Source organism: Salminus brasiliensis, chromosome 7, assembly GCF_030463535.1.
Source record: "Salminus brasiliensis chromosome 7, fSalBra1.hap2, whole genome shotgun sequence".
Lineage (NCBI taxonomy): Eukaryota > Metazoa > Chordata > Actinopteri > Characiformes > Bryconidae > Salminus > Salminus brasiliensis.
The window spans coordinates 22,171,074-22,187,040 of NC_132884.1; the positions used below are offsets into that span (position 1 = coordinate 22,171,074).

Genomic DNA, 15,967 nt, shown 5'->3' on the forward strand with positions numbered 1-15,967 from the left:
ACCTCCACACCACAGCATTTAAATCAGTCATGCTGCCTGAGGCATCTAAGCCACAGAAGTTTACCGATGCTGGAGCAGGACTGAACGTGAAGAGGAAACGAGTAGCTTTCTGGGGTAAAGCTGCCTCACTGCACTCTGTTGATAGGGTCTTGGGAGGAACCATGTGAATGATTTAGTACACTGCAGTTTAACCGCAAGCCACCAAGCTTTTGTTTTGTTTTTTTTTCCTTCAAGAAAGGGGTAAATCTGACTATATCCTCCCTTTTCCCAATGTAAATCAATGAAGCAGTTTCTGTTTTCTGTTCTCAGTTTAGACCTCTCGTATCCCAGCTGGGTTAACACTTTTGCTTTACATGTATTGTCCGCAGATGCCTCAACATGAGTGTAAAAAAACCAAACAAACACAGCACGCAATCAATTCTTTGCTTTACTATTTACTTCATTATGTTATGTGAAATTCTCTGTACTGCTTTATAATTGGTCACACTTTTGACATAATGGGTTTAATAGACATTTAAGACAGAGAAGACCATCAACTGACAAATAACTTCCATTCCAGTACTGATGGGTGCACCCAACAGCACACAAATCTGTGATGTGTGATCTACATTATTGCTCAATTACCTCACCAAGACGTCAAGTTTCGGGTCATGCCTTTACACATGACATTCATTTGATGCCAAACATCTGGAACACAATGTTTGTCTTCCCCAATGAAAAACAAACAAACAAAAACACCAAAGCAAACATAGGATCCCATGTTATGTTGCAGTCTAGTTTTGATTTTTGGAGTAATTAAAGTTTTGTCTGTAAAAACATGCTTGATAATAAACAATTTATTATCAAACTAAACCTCTTTATACTGTAGTCTAAAAGCCATACTCCAACGCAGCACAAACCACAAACTAGAAGTGGGTGGCAAAATTTACCATTCCTTAATTCTTTGCACGTTACCATCACAAAACTGGCATCACAGAAGTCTGCAATATGCAAATGAACTGACAAAATCACTACCAAAGGTCACAGAAGGCTTTAGAATGCTGTAAGAACTGTAACCAATCACAGATGTTCTTTAAGTGTTAGGATGAATAACAATCCAACAAACAGAATTTTGACCAGAAATAATAATGCAGGCCCATTTCAACCAGAGCCATCAATGATTCACTAATGTGTTGTGAAGATAACAGAAGGTATAAGACAAATTAATACACACAAAAATATACTGTCTCACAAACCTTGGATCTCCACAAACGGCAACTTTACAAGAGAAGGAATAACTCCTTAACTCCTTCCTTAACTTTCAAAGTAAAAGATTTTAAAGTTTAAGTCATTTTGAAGCATTTCTATTAATCCATTCAACTATTGTGTCACAATGTAAAGAACAACTGCCAGATTTGCTTCATGTTTAAGGAAAAATGGAGATTTGCACAACAGTGACAATATGGAATTCAATATATAGAATATATTGAATAGTTTATCCAGGGAAACTTCTGTTCTGTTCAGCTATCGGTCGATGAACAGTGTCTTAAAAGTGCTCTTTGGTTATTACAGTGATCACTGTTTGCCAGCTGGTGCACCAGGCACACACAAAATATACCCAACACAAGCCGCTTTCAAAAATGAATCCAGTCAATTAGCCTTCATGTTCATGGGCTAATCCCACACTTCATTCAAAGCCTTTGTGCACGAGGAAGCGTAATCTCATTAAAGATGGCTGACATTTCACTAGAGTGACTAAGGTCATATGTGGTACTTCAAACTTCAAAGTCATCACAGGTCAAAAGTAAGACTTTCCTCTCTATCTAGAGAAATGACTGGCATTTGTAAACCCAATGACAGAAACAACTCAAGGTCCTGACCTCAAGAGAAGGAAGGAAGAATACGTGCACTGTACAGTCATTTCTACATGGACATGATGGTGACAAAGGCAAATTCTGTATAACTGACCTCTGTGAACTGAACTGTACCAGCAGGTTCTTTGTATCCTATGGTTATTATTCAAGCATTGATCTGAGGATGCATCCAGTAAGAGTATAAATTATTTGGTAACTTGCTATGAATTTGCTGTTTTCATTTTAGCTGAAAATTCTTCCTTAACCCTCTGCAGTGTGTTTTTAATATCAAAATGAGAACAATCTGAGCTCTCACTATAACGAGAGCTCATGTGATCTCTAGAGCACTGTTCAAAGAAATACTGACACTAAACCTAAAAAACTGAAGTGGGTTCATATTTTTTGTTAAAGGTTATCTTAACAAAAAGCCTTTAGCTCTAGGACTAAAGTATTTAGTAAAAGCTATGGTTCTATACAGTTTAAATGGTTCTGTGCTGGATTTAAGTGTTCTTCAAATTGGTGGAAAAAATATTTTGTTGATGGTTCTACATAGGGGGGAAAAAAGGCTCAATCAAATCACTATATGGACAAAAGTATTGGGACGATTTTGCCAAACTGGTTAACATGCCCACCTTGCGAACCTTTGAGATGGAGTGCAAAAGGGGTGTGTACAGGCAAATTTAACTGCCTTAGCGCAGGAAACAGCATTTTTACAGGGCGTAGTTAACACTTCTAAACAACACAGCTAAATGAACTCCCAAATCTGTTCAAAGCGCTCGCAAAGCTTATGAAAAAAATAAATGCAAAACCACACAAGAAGCTAGAAGATCAAAAACACACACGGTGTGTAAAAAAAAAAAAAAAAAAAAAAAAAAACAAATGAAGAGGAAAAAAAGGGCATTGGGCGCAAAACAGGTAAATCATTATAGAAGTCACTGTGGCTTTGGCACCAAAATAGAGTAGTCACGTTTGTTTCACTGCCATTAGAAAAGACAAAAAAAGAGACAGCGCTTTTGAAGCTCACCTCATGCTTAAGGTCTGCTATCTGGTCTTTGAGGTCACGGATGTACTGGCTGGAGTCAGTGTTGTTCAGTTGCCCCTGTACTCTTCCTTCTTCCTTCTGACATGAGAAAAACAACGAAAACAAAACAGTCATTGTACAAGTTATGGTACAAACAGTGGCCATTACCTTACAGAACTTTGGTTGAATCCCGGTGGCTTCTTTTTGGACCTTTGAACTTGTGATAGTAAATATCACCACTTCTTTACAGTGATAAATGTGACACCAGGGGTCATGATGTGTACCATACAAACAGCCATTTTAACCATGGTGATTATGGTAAAACAGCGATAATTATAACATTACAAAACACAACAACAGACGATTTTAGTGGCCTTTTTGCATTCGAAGGCACAAAATAATAAACTAAATTAAGTTTTAGACCAAAAGCTTCTTTCACAACTACTGTAAAACAATGCCTCTTGCATTAGGAAGCATATTTGAAAACATTTCATAACTACAACTGTTAGGGGAATTCTAGAAGCAATACTGCAACACTTTAAAGACACAGCGTATAAAGAGTTCGGCAAGCATTATTAAGCAGAACTCTTTATACGTTTGATTTCTATCACCACCACAAAGAACAATTCTGACGCAGTAAGTTACTTCAGAATGGAGCATTCCACATCAAACTACTCAGAATGACTGAGAATTTCTTAATCATTTATTTACACAGAAATGTGGAACAGTTAGTGGGATTTCCATTTAAATGTACCCACAGATTATCAGATTATTATTAGCCCAACAGACAAGTCAGCATCTAATAATCCAAGTCAAAATTATTATCCAATGAGCCCTAGATTAAGCAGACTGTGGCATCCAAATTTAAGACACCAATTCTGGCATCTTATTTAGCGCACATTGAAACATTTGTGAACTGATGCCTCCTTTATTGACATACTTGGGTAAATTTGACAAGACCTGAGCAGAGGAGCGACATTTGTGCAGTTCAGATATTTCAGGAAGAATAATCTAGAGCACATCTACTGTCGCGGGGCAGCAGCGGAACTTAATCTGAAATGATCGAGAAAGTGACACCTTGGAAACTAAATCTAAATAAGAATTCAGTTCAAATGTGGTCAAATGTAATTTACTACAGTCTTAACCAAGCCTCATTCTTGGCTAACTAGTTTCACCGTCAATGTATACTTTGAAGGGTAATAAAACAAAACAAAAAAATCAGATCAGACCAAAGTACGGTCTCCAGGCTTTACTACACAACTTTCCATTTCAAAGTGAAATCTGTGGTAAAGTCAGGTAGGAGTGTAGAAGCAGAAGTTGTTGAGTGGGAGAGCACCAAGTGTTGTTTGGTGAACAGTGAAGCTCAACGAGAATAGCTTTACCCCAGAGCGTCTGGTTGTGCCAATGGCAGTTTGTGACAGATTGAGTGAGTGCTAATAGTGCAGTGTTTTCTTTATGCCGTCCCTAATGCCTTGGGGAGACGCCTAGCTGCGGTGTTAAACCGACAAGCTCAGAGGCTGCACATGTGGTGTTTACCTTCAACACATCTGCTAAAGCAGGAGTCAAAACACATGTGACCTCACAAACAAACTGTGAAACCCAGTTGTGCATCCAGCATCCATTGCTGTAGCGAGAATGAATGGGGGGTAAGAGGTGGGAAAAAAAAAAAAAAAAAGAGGAACGAGTAAAAAAAATTAATAAATAAAAAGGAGGGAAAAGGAACACCAAAGGGGTGGGGTGCTGAGGTAGGGAGGTGGTGAAATCTAGCAGATCAACACACATGCACACACACACCCGGCAGTAGGGAAGGGTGTTTTCAACTCCTGTGGTCTGCAGTTAGGGCAGGGCTTACATGCCTCCGATAGGCCGGGGATGAGGGATCTAAAGTAGCAGCATTCTTCCAAGAATCTGTGTTTTTCTTGAGGTTTTCTCCCCCCCCCAGCCCCAGTGATAAGACAGAGGCAGTTAGCAGACTTCCTTACGCTCAGCTGCGCAAAGCTGGCAGGTGGCAGGCTGCGGCCAGGGATGTCAAACGGCTCTAAACTAATGGCTTCCTCACTCAAGCAACCCAAAAAGCTCATAGCTGCAAACCCCATAAAACAAATATTGCTTTAAATGTAAAAATGTAATTAATAAATTAAATAACTCATGCAGACAGGCTTATAGAATAATTCTAAAATCTAAAAACAAGATTCAGGGTGTCCCCAATGTGTTCCATACAGCTCTGATGCGTACTGTGCAAGATAGAATTTTAGTTTTTAGAATTTTAGTAATATACACATCTTTAATAGGGAAAAAAAAAGAAAAGAATGAAATGTACTTTGCCATGGTCTGGAAGAAGACCCAAACATGCACCTTCAACTAAGAGGAAACGGATTCTGATGGTCAGGAACAACCCAAGAACCACCAAAGCACAGACCTATCATGAACTGGAAGCACCTGAAACAGTGTCACTGTCTACGGTCAAGTTCAAGTGAACTGTACACTGCCATGGACCGAGAGGCTTAAAGAATGTTTTATGGTCAGACAATACAAATATTGAGCCTAGCTTAACCTCAAACCATCAGCTACACAGTCGAAACTTACCAGAGGTGGTTGTGGGATGGATAAAGCTTGCTAACACTACGATTTTGGAATGGCCATCCCAAGAGTCCTTACCCTCAACCCTATCAAAAGTATGTGCATGATGCATAAAAGTCAGGGGCGTGGTCAAACATTTAACTGGAATTTTGCCAGAAGTTTTGTGATTGCTACCAAAACTGTGTGGTCAAGCTGCAATATTGTAGTACAGCATTTAGATGGCATAGCTAAAGATGCTAGCTAGATATATATATAACCCACACACATCTTAACACACTTCAGCTGTGATATTTGTTTACTGGAGGAATGCTCTTCAGTGCAGGTGACTGAGAAGAACAAATAACTAAAGGCACAATAAAACAAGCATCAGGAGCTGAAATATAAAATAGCATGCTTGGAGGGGTGTAAAGAGGGTTGGCTTGATGGCTAGATTTGAATTGTGCTGACGTGGAGTCATCACTATGCATTACCAATCTCTATTTTCTTCATATTTATTTGAATGTAATGATTAGTTGTGAAATGCAACAACAGATCAATGACATTTTTTGCATTGATGATGAACAAATAGATCGCACTGATCTTTTGGTTTCTTAGCTTGGCAACACAGACGTTTCCTATTCTGTGTTCAATCATTTATATAAGGGGTCGATGTAAAATCAGAAAGGAAACTTCATTTTAACACCATCTTAAACAGCGAGCTTCCTGTCAATTGTGTAAAACTGAGCTCACTTGGTAGAAGCTCTGCCTAAGCGAGCAACTAAGATCCCAAAACTGTAGTCAAATTTTCACCGAAACAGCACAACTAAACTATGCTATTCTGTCATCATAGTTACGTTTTGAAATGCTCCAAGGCAGAATGTTGTGTTGACATACAAAACGTAACATGTCATTTTGAAGGTGCTGGCCTAACGTGTGTGCTTAGTGATCTCTCTGCAGTGCTGAGCCTCAGGACTTAAGTGAGCCTAGTATTTAGTTAAATGTCCCTTAGCAAGTTGCACCTAGGATTGTTCCAACTGCCTGGTTAGCTGCCACCCTGGGGTAGATTTTTACCAACTGGTCGAGGTGCAACTTGCTAAAGGATATAAATACTAGGTGCACTGTAACCAGTGTTGATTTTGTTTTTCCCTATTAAAGTAGTATGTTGTCACTCCTTCTGCACCAGAAAGTCCAATACTGCCATGACATTCATGCCCATGACAAGGGTATGTAAGCTTCCAACCCCAACACAATGCGGTCAATTTAATACGTAAAAAAAATTGTTTATTTATTATGTACACTTCTGTTCCTTAACAAAACCTATTGAACTCACACTCTTATAGGCACCACACCAATGACACGGCTCTGTAAGGTATGGATAATGCCAGTTTCCTTAGACTTCAACTTACGTGAGATTTGTTCACTGAAGGAATGCTCTCCAGTGCAGGTGACTGAGAAGAACAGAACTATAAAAACAAGAATCAGGAGCTGAAATATGAAGTAGCATGCTTCGAAGGGTGTTAAGAGGGTTGTCTTGATTGGTAGATTTGACTTGTTTACTTCCCACTAAAGAAACTGTTCAGATTGTGGAAACTCAACAGTGACCTTACTCTTTAAATGTGCACCAGAAAGAGCATGTGTGTTTTACAGACGAAATGCTGAACTGCTGAGGAGAAAAAAAAAAAAGAAAAGAACAAATATATGAAAGGCTCTGGGCATGCATCACTTTGCATATCATAACTACAGCAGAAACCAGCCCTTGCTAATTACATCAGTATGTAGACAGGGAAAATCCTGTGTGAGGTGTTCTGGACATCCCCCGCTGGCATGGTAACCAACAAACTCTTTAGGTGCCATGACAATTTGGTAGTTACCATGTTTATATGCTTGGTACTGCATGCCTTTCCTTTATGAACCACACATTGACAATGTATGTAATGCATCACTGCTGCTACCTAATGCTCACTCCTTTATCTGTTGTTTTTTTTTGTTAGCGATCAGCTAAATCTGTGTCTTACGTTTCACTTTAGGCATGCAAAACAGCAAAGCAAAAAGTCAGCTTTGATTCCAGCTCAGTAAGTATCTGAACTTTATAGGAAGTGGTTTCGCATATGGCAATGAAGATAGCTGAACTGTGGTCTTAGGACGGCCATGCAAGCAGCAACTTTACCCCTGAGCAAGAGAGGTGCCAAAAAAAAAAAAAAAAAAAAAAAAACTCGGTCAGCAGAGTGACACTGATGCTAAAGTGAGACAGCAACTGACTACGTGCTGAACATTGTTAGCAACAGTTCTGTTGATCTGTGTTTTCTTGCGCAGAAAAGAAAACAGTGTGTGTCGCTGGGTAGCATAGCATGGTTCGAGGTATGCTGAACCAAAAACATCATGATTAGACTGTGCTGAACTGGGGTGCTGGTGTTGGACAAACTTAGATTTTCTTAGAAGTGGATCTTTCCAGACAAAAATGAAACCTCTCTGAGGTGACTCATATTACATAGGTACAGATAAGGGGGGCTGATATCACTTTGTAGTATTTTCCAGCAGTGGGACATGTGGCCTAGGTGTGGGTGAAACGGGAAGTCAATGAGCTTGTGACGTACTGCGGCTTTATGATCTAAAGCCTACACTGGTTTAGAACTAGGGCTGTGTACTTGCAAGAACCTGCCGATACCCATACACATCATGATACAGGAGGTATGATTCAATATGCTGCAATATATTGCATTAGCATAGAAAACATCATATGCATGAAAACTGAGTAAAAGAAAAGCTTATTTTTTATGCAGTCAGAACAGTGAGATCTAGTGGTTTAGGGTTTAAATACAACACAAAATGTTCACCTATGAAGTTTAAGGGCACTTTTATGGGACTACATTTTTGTATCTCTCTAAATTCACCTTAAAAGTCACTTGACTTGTACTGTATATAAAACCCATGTTTTATATCAAAATGTTTAGAACAATCTCAGCTCTCACTATAATGAGCTATGAGCCATGTGGCCTAGAGCACTGTGCGAAAAGATACTCCAACCCTAACCTGAAAATTTGGGATTGCAGACATTCTTCATATTTCTTGTGAGAACATACCTTAACTCACGGGAATCTTTTTTTTTTTGTGCCTAAAAGCATAGAGATATGTGAATAAAACAGTATATGAATGGCGAGAGGCAGAAGACGAGTTTCTGAGTGGCTACTGGAGAGTTTCACACAAAAATAGACGGATGCATGAATTTAGCAATTATAGATCAGAGGCAGCTGATGGACACACAAATCCATCACTTGGGATGGATGGGCACGAGGCATGGATGAGTATGTTGGATGTAAGTTTTTAACTCCAGATGCGAGCCACATACAATCTGGCAGTGGAATAGACAGGCTTCTGCTAATTCAGGGAATGTTTGAACTTTATTTCTATGCGGAATTAATCAAAGATATTTATAGAAATGTTGAGAAACAATGAATTTGACATGCCAGTGCATTCATAGACTCCTGAGGGTTAACCATTGTCTGCCATAAATCTTTGCATGTAAACTATTAAGAAAAAATAAAATATAAATAATAATATATCAAAAAGAATAATAAAATAATAAAAATCAATCCTATTCGAGAATTAATACAGTACTGCAAATAGACCATCACAATCCTTTGATATATCAATATTTTCACACACCCCTATCTGAAATGCGATGACAAACTTATACTGAAACCATTACATTTACTTTTTGCTCTGTGCTGTGTCTTAATGATCAGTGACTGCAGAAGGCCGACCATTTCTCAGCCCTACATGCCACAAGACAATACTGCAGTCTGTGGCTGCATTGAAAACCTGAACCAGTTCCTCATAGACAGAGGAAAATCGCATCAGGCCACCTTGCCAGTCTCTCATTCTTCTTGTTTCGATTCACACACAGTATGCCATGCATTTCGGTACATTCGCCAGATTTGGTAAACCATGGCCTTATCCCCACAACCATGAGAGTATAAAAAAAACTGTGGCTAACCAAAACCACAGAGCCACAGCTTAGTTCTGCAACAAGATGGCATGCCTTCAGCAGAGCCTGCCTTGCAGCAAACACTGACATTTTAAGGGCATCAAAGCAAGCAGTGTGTGCACATACACACATACACAACAACAAAAAAAAAACTGTTATGTCCGCAGACACGTGCGCACTTGACACAAAACATCTTGTCTGTCACCGCAACACTTCACAGAAACATTGTCAGACAGACATTATACTCGTACGAGAAATAGATCAAATTTTGACTAATTTTGATACTACATGCAGCCACTGGACTGTGTTGCCACCTCATACTCTCAGGCTGAGTGTGAAACACAGAAAGCCTTGCATGTATCTACCCTCAGGAAGGAAGATCTCAGGACAAAAAAAAGGTGCTTATGAGACACAGATTTCAGAGTTAATCATCAAAATCAATTCATTCTTCCTGCACGGGAAACGCATGCTATACTTGCAGCGTTTCCTCCAAACTGACGTACACGCAAGTACTGTGTACCCAGTTCACTCACGACACGCTTCCCCCTAAATAAATCAAGCCTGCCACTCAAACTGGTTAAAACTGAGTAAGACTGGCCTTGTGGTCAATGATGCATAGACGCAAAGTTGGTGGCTTCACGCAGATCACATTTCATGAGATTTCTAGATTCCAGAAACTGGCCAAAACCAGCTTCCAGGTGAAAAGCAAAAGTTTACCATTGCTTTTTTTCCTCACGACCCCAAACCTGAAGGACATTTTCATACATACTAATGTATACTACATACTAAGGGGGGGGGGGGGGGGGGGGGGGTGTGTCTTTTAATCGAGTGAGTCTTAAAAGAGCGAGTCTTTTAATCGGTCTCAAAACTGATTGTACTAAGTGGGCATCCAGTCCATGCTGATGTTGTTCCTGCTGAAAGTTTGATGAACAAAAGATGCTCCTGAGGTCCAATAAATGTAAATATTTTTGTAATAATGCAGACCAATATTTGATCACATCATGGGTTTCAGTATTGCAACTGTAAAGCATGTCACAATCAATATATGCAGAAAAAAAATCATAATGTAAATACTGGTCTACTCTGTAGATACTGGTTATTCCTACTGTTGCAGTACATTTATGCAGACCTATTAATGCAGGATGTACTTATTATGGTTATTAAGTGGTTTTGGCATTAGTAACCAAAGAAAATGTGGAGTGTTTCACAAACTACTGACCATGGCAGGTGCCCACACTTTTGCTTTGGGTCCTTTTCCTTTTGTTGTTTTGCTCGCTTAGCTATTTACAGTAACTGAAATTCAGACAAGGGGTGACCAAACGTTTGCATGCCACTATATGGAACATTTTGGCTGAAGGTTTTAATAAAAACAATATATCCAATTTTACTAGTCTTGGTGTAGAGCATTCATACAACAAATGGCGCTGTGACTGACCATCAGCACACTTGAGCAGAGGAATAGGTCTTACTTAGTGGTATGGCGAACTTTCTATCATTCATTTATTTATACATAGTTTTGGCCAGAGGAGGATGGCCTCCCTTGTGAGGTTTCTCCCAAGGTTTCTTCCTCCAGCTCTGAGAGAGTTTTTCCTTGCAACTGTCGCCTTTTGCTTGCTCACATTTAACTGATGTGAACTGTGGTTTGTACCTGAATCTCCAGTTCGGAGATTTGCTGCTGAAGCTCAGCCATGGCCGCAATGTTATCAGCCTCTCTTAATCTCACTGCCATCACCTCTTCTTTATTCTGAGAAAGAAGGAGAGAGAGCGAGAGCAATGTAGATAGAGAAAGAAAAAGAAAAAGTGTGAGGGAGAGTGAAGGGATTAATATTATCTCTTTGTTACAGAAGCTTAAAACCAAACCCACTGGTTCCTCTTTACAGTACTGGATTTGCTGATTATGACAGATATAGCTAGCTTTTACTTAATCATTAACATACGAATGATGAAAGAGCATGACACTCGCATAAAGGTTAGCTGGCCTGCTGAACAGATACACGTTTCTGATGACAGAGTTCAAGAGCGGCAAAAGCTAGTTCAGTACTTTTAGCATTTATTTAATCTCACTGTAGGCGTACAAAGCTTTCCATGTCAGACCATGTGACGGAACAAGACTGCAGCCAGCGAATGCAGTGGTGTCCTCACCTTGCACTCGATCTCGGCCTGTTTGCGTTTCGTCTCCTGCAGCTCTGTGTTCAGTGTCTTATTTTGGCTGGTCAGGATCTGCATGCGTTCCTGTAGCCCGCGGGCCTCTTGCTCTGCCCGACGCAGCTGGTTACTGTGGATCTGGTTCTGTTTACACAAAAAAAAACATCAATAGAGAAGTTTTACTCTTCAACCAGTCATGTGTAATGTTCTTCCTTTACCAAGAGTTGACCTAACAGCAGAAGAAGAATTTGAGGACAGTAACTTGGGTGATTGCGCTCAGATGTAGGTCAATAATGCAAACAATGTGTGCAAGTACCACAGTGCAAGAGAATCAGCAGGCCAGGGGTGAAGGATAATAAACCCTAAAGTTTAAACTAGCATATATCAGTGACAGAATCACCTGGGCAAGAGTAGTACGGTAATGGAATAATCAGAGGTGATGAGGGTGAGTCGAATAACCATAAAAGGCATGACAAGTTAGATATTATTGCCTTCGGTCTTTACGGATGGCGTATAAATATCAGACCGCTCGCTACCACCCAAATACAACAAGTGGCACGACTGAAGAGTCTTAATCTCAGTTATATATTATAATATTTGTGTATAATGTACAGCATATATCTGAATTATATATAAACCATTTATTGGTGCCAGCAGTGGCAATCAATACATCAGCAATACAGTCCTGCCATTACGGTAATATTTATTACTAGTAAGGAAACCAATGTGAACTCCTGGATTTACAGTAACCACATAATCAAAGATCCCACCACTACTAGTCTGCAGTGTATGGTGACCTAAAAAAAAAAAATAAAAAGAATAAAACAAAAACTTGGGGCTTTCAAGTGAAGTGTGGCAACTGACTGCGAAGTTCAGTTCAACATTGACATTTGTCGCCCCCTACTGGATATGCAAGTCAGCTGCTGTAGTACGTCCTCACAAGACATTGATTCTGAGCTCATTTCATACAGTACTAAATTACAGTACTAATGCAGGCCATCTGTGCTCACTTTGTATGTCTGTGTGCATTCATGGTATCAGACCTGTGTCTCTAGTTCCAGCAACCTCTGCCTGGTCTCTCGGAGCTCCGCCTGTGCCTCTGCCTCTCTCAGTCTCACACTCATTAGCTCATCCTGCAGTTCGCTGGCTGCATTCTTCCGAGGGCTGTCCTTCCAGCGGCCAGCTGTACGGGCCAAGTGCTTCTGCAAAAGAAAAAACATTACATCATTGAGAATCTGCAGAGGTAAAATTGGCACAGCAGGCACTGGAGCTTCGATGCTTTGGTTCGAGTGAAACACACATAGAGCAGAGCTCTGGTACTGTAATTTGACGGAAATGTAAATCGTTACTGATATACTTTACACTGTGAAACCTATTGAGACCTATAGGAGCAATCACAACGACATGGAGCAGAATCTCAAAGGAACGTTTTAAACAAGTTGTAGAATCAATTCCATAAAAAAAAAAAATTAAGCTGATTTGAAAGCAAATTAAGGGCCTACTCAATATTCGTATCGTATTTCTAATAAAGCGCTCAGGGAAACACACATGTAGTTTAAAGAAAAAGGATTCTACACAATACTAAAAAGGGGTTCTACAACTCGTAGCAATAGTGGGACCCCTTCTGATGATATACTAAACCATGTACAAAAGGATTGCTACCCATCCGAAGACCTTTAACCTATTAAGTATTCAAATGGTTGCTTTTTAAAAGGATCCCTTTTTCCAGGAGGGTATGTAAAGTATATGGGACATGTGTAACAAAAACAAAAGCGTATGTGTGTGTACTTACCTGCCAGTGTTCCTCTAGATTCCTGACCTGCTGCCTGAGCTCCTTAAGGCCTGTCAGAGCCTCGGCCTCCCTTAACTTTACACCAATTAGCTCCTCTTGCAGGCGGACCACGTTAGTCTCATCCGGCAGTGATGTGTTCCTCTGCAACACAGGTATTTTTCTGTTTGTTAAAAAGAGGGGGTATATATGGATGTCAAACTTGGGTCCTGGATGGCCATAACCCAGCAGAAATAAGTGTTTCCCTTTCCAAACGTTCTGAATTCAACTCACCCAGGCCTTTGTAATTAGCTTATGAGTAGAATGCTAACCTTTGCTGTGGTGTGGCCCTCCAGGCACATCCTTATGAGGGGGGGGGACTCATTCTATACTCAAGGAAGTGAACCCACCTTCTCAATGTCAAGGATTTTGTCTTGCATCTCTTTGAGAGCACACTGAGACTCTGCCTCCTTCAGTCTGGCCTGGACCAGCTCCCTCTCCAACTGCAGAATGAACTCCTCAGAGTAGCGAGGGTTTCCTTTCTAAATTCACACAGAGGAAGAGCCAAAGACTCAGTTAGAGGATCACACTGAAATTTACATAATAAATTATAGCATCAGTTATACACCAAAAAATAAGTCTGCAATAACTAAAAACATAGACAGCAAAATACAAAATACACTGGAGGGTCAAAAAACAAAAAAACAAAAACACACAAATCTCCATAAATATTTAATGAGATCTCAAAAACAACATAATGCAAAACAGCCCTTTACCAGCAGCACATGGCACATTAGCTGGTGGTGTCTGTGTTAAGGACATGTGTATGAATAAATAATACATATAATTCTGCCTTCTAGTTCACGACAGGACTGTGCGTGTAGCTAACAGTGCTCGCGGCATTTTCTGATGGCTCATGTACATATTCATGAGGACTTTTATTATAGCCAAGCATGCAAATGACTCCTGTGCTGCGCTTCCCTGGTCCGAACATCAGTAGTCATGCAGTAGTCATTTCAGTGTGATCTTCTAACTGAGTCTTTGGCTCTCAATGACACAAAGTGCCAAACCCAGCACGGTCGATGCCCAGATTGAGTTGCCGGGTAACGCTGCATAAATCCCCTGCTGAGTGAAACACCACAGCAAAGCATTTCGAAAAGAAGCTCCGAATGTTCCCTCTTTCCCTCTCCCTCTCTCTCTGGGAGCAGCAGACTCTGAGCAGTTCTCCTGTCCAGAAGGGGGCGCTGTGTGATCGGTCCTTACCACAGACTGCTGCTGCTGCTGTTGGAGCTGCATGATGGTGTTTTGGGCCTGTTCCAGCTGTGCGCTGGCCTCCTCGCTCTGCTGTTTGACCGTGGCCAGCTCCCGCTTGACCAGGTAATTCTCCTCCGCCTCCTGCGCTCGCGTCACCTGACCCTAACCCAACCAATCATGGACAATAGGCGATAGGGATGAACCAAGAATGGAGCGTTGTGGGGGAGGATGAAGATACGGGGGACAAATATAGCTAGATATGAAAGGCCAGGGATATCAACATGCTGTTAGCAGCCTTTTTTGGTGATTGCTCTGGTTAAGGAAAAAAAAAAATAAATATATATATATATATATATATATATATATATATATATATATATATATATACAGTGAGTCCAAGAAGTATTTGATCCCTTGCTGATTTTCTTTGTTTGCCCACTAATAAAGACACTATCCTTCTGCACTTTTAATGGTAGATATATTCTAACATGGAGAGACAGAATATCAAGACAAAAATCCAGAATATAATTTTAAAGAATATATTTTAATTAATTTGTATTTCAATGAGGAAAATAAGTATTTGATCCCTCTTGCCAAACACACTCAATACTTAGTGGCAAAGCCTTTGTTTGCAAGCACAGCGGTGAGACGTTTGTTGTAGTTAACCACAAGTTTAGCACACACACCAGGGGGAATTTTGGCCCACTCTTCTTTGCAGATCCTCTCTAAATCATGAAGGTTGGTGGGCTGTCGCTTGGCAACTCTGACCTTCAGCTCCCTCCATAGATTTTCGATCGGATTGAGGTCTGGCGACTGGCTGGGCCACTCCATGACCTTAATGTGATTTTTCTTGAGCCAATCCTTTGTTGCCTTTGCTGTATGTTTAGGGTCGTTATCATGTTGGAAGACCCAACCACGGCCCATTTTCAGATCCCTGGCAGAGGGGAGGAGGTTGTCCCTCAGGATTGTGCGGTACATGGCTCCATCCATCTTCCCAGTGATGCGGTGAAGTAGCCCTGTACCCTTGGCAGAGAAACACCCCCAAAACATTATGCTTCCACCTCCATGCTTGACGGTGGGCACAGTGTTCTTGGGGTCATAGGCAGCATTTTTCTTCCTCCACACATGGCGGGTGGAGTTCAGGCCAAAAAGTTCAATTTTGGTCTCGTCTGACCACAAAACCTTCTCCCAATAACTTGGTTCATCTTTCAAATGATCATTGGCATACTTGAGGCGCGCCTCCACATGTGCTCTCTTCAGCAGGGGTACCTTTCGGGCACTGCAGGATGTGAATCCATTGTTGCGCAAAGTGTTGCCAATTGTTTCCTTGCAAACTGTGGTCCCAGCTGCCTTCAGGTCATTTGCTAACTCCTGCCGAGTGGTTGCAGGACGATTTCTGACTG

General features: G+C 40.7%; 1 protein-coding gene across 6 annotated transcripts in view; it reads right to left on the reverse strand.

Moving 5' to 3' along the window:
* Positions 1-15,967, reverse strand: part of evi5b (ecotropic viral integration site 5b) — a 70,808-nt gene that overhangs the window by 8,927 nt on the left and 45,914 nt on the right. For 5 of the 6 annotated variants that reach the window (XM_072684131.1, XM_072684130.1, XM_072684132.1 and 2 more), the window contains 7 exons: positions 14,574-14,726; positions 13,721-13,852; positions 13,335-13,475; positions 12,586-12,744; positions 11,540-11,686; positions 11,046-11,141; positions 2,857-2,952 (listed from right to left, as the gene is read on the reverse strand). In XM_072684131.1, coding sequence (XP_072540232.1) covers positions 2,857-2,952; positions 11,046-11,141; positions 11,540-11,686; positions 12,586-12,744; positions 13,335-13,475; positions 13,721-13,852; positions 14,574-14,726 — 924 coding nt within the window. The remainder of the gene's footprint in view (positions 1-2,856; positions 2,953-11,045; positions 11,142-11,539; positions 11,687-12,585; positions 12,745-13,334; positions 13,476-13,720; positions 13,853-14,573; positions 14,727-15,967) is intronic. The other variant, XM_072684133.1, reaches the window with a different exon arrangement.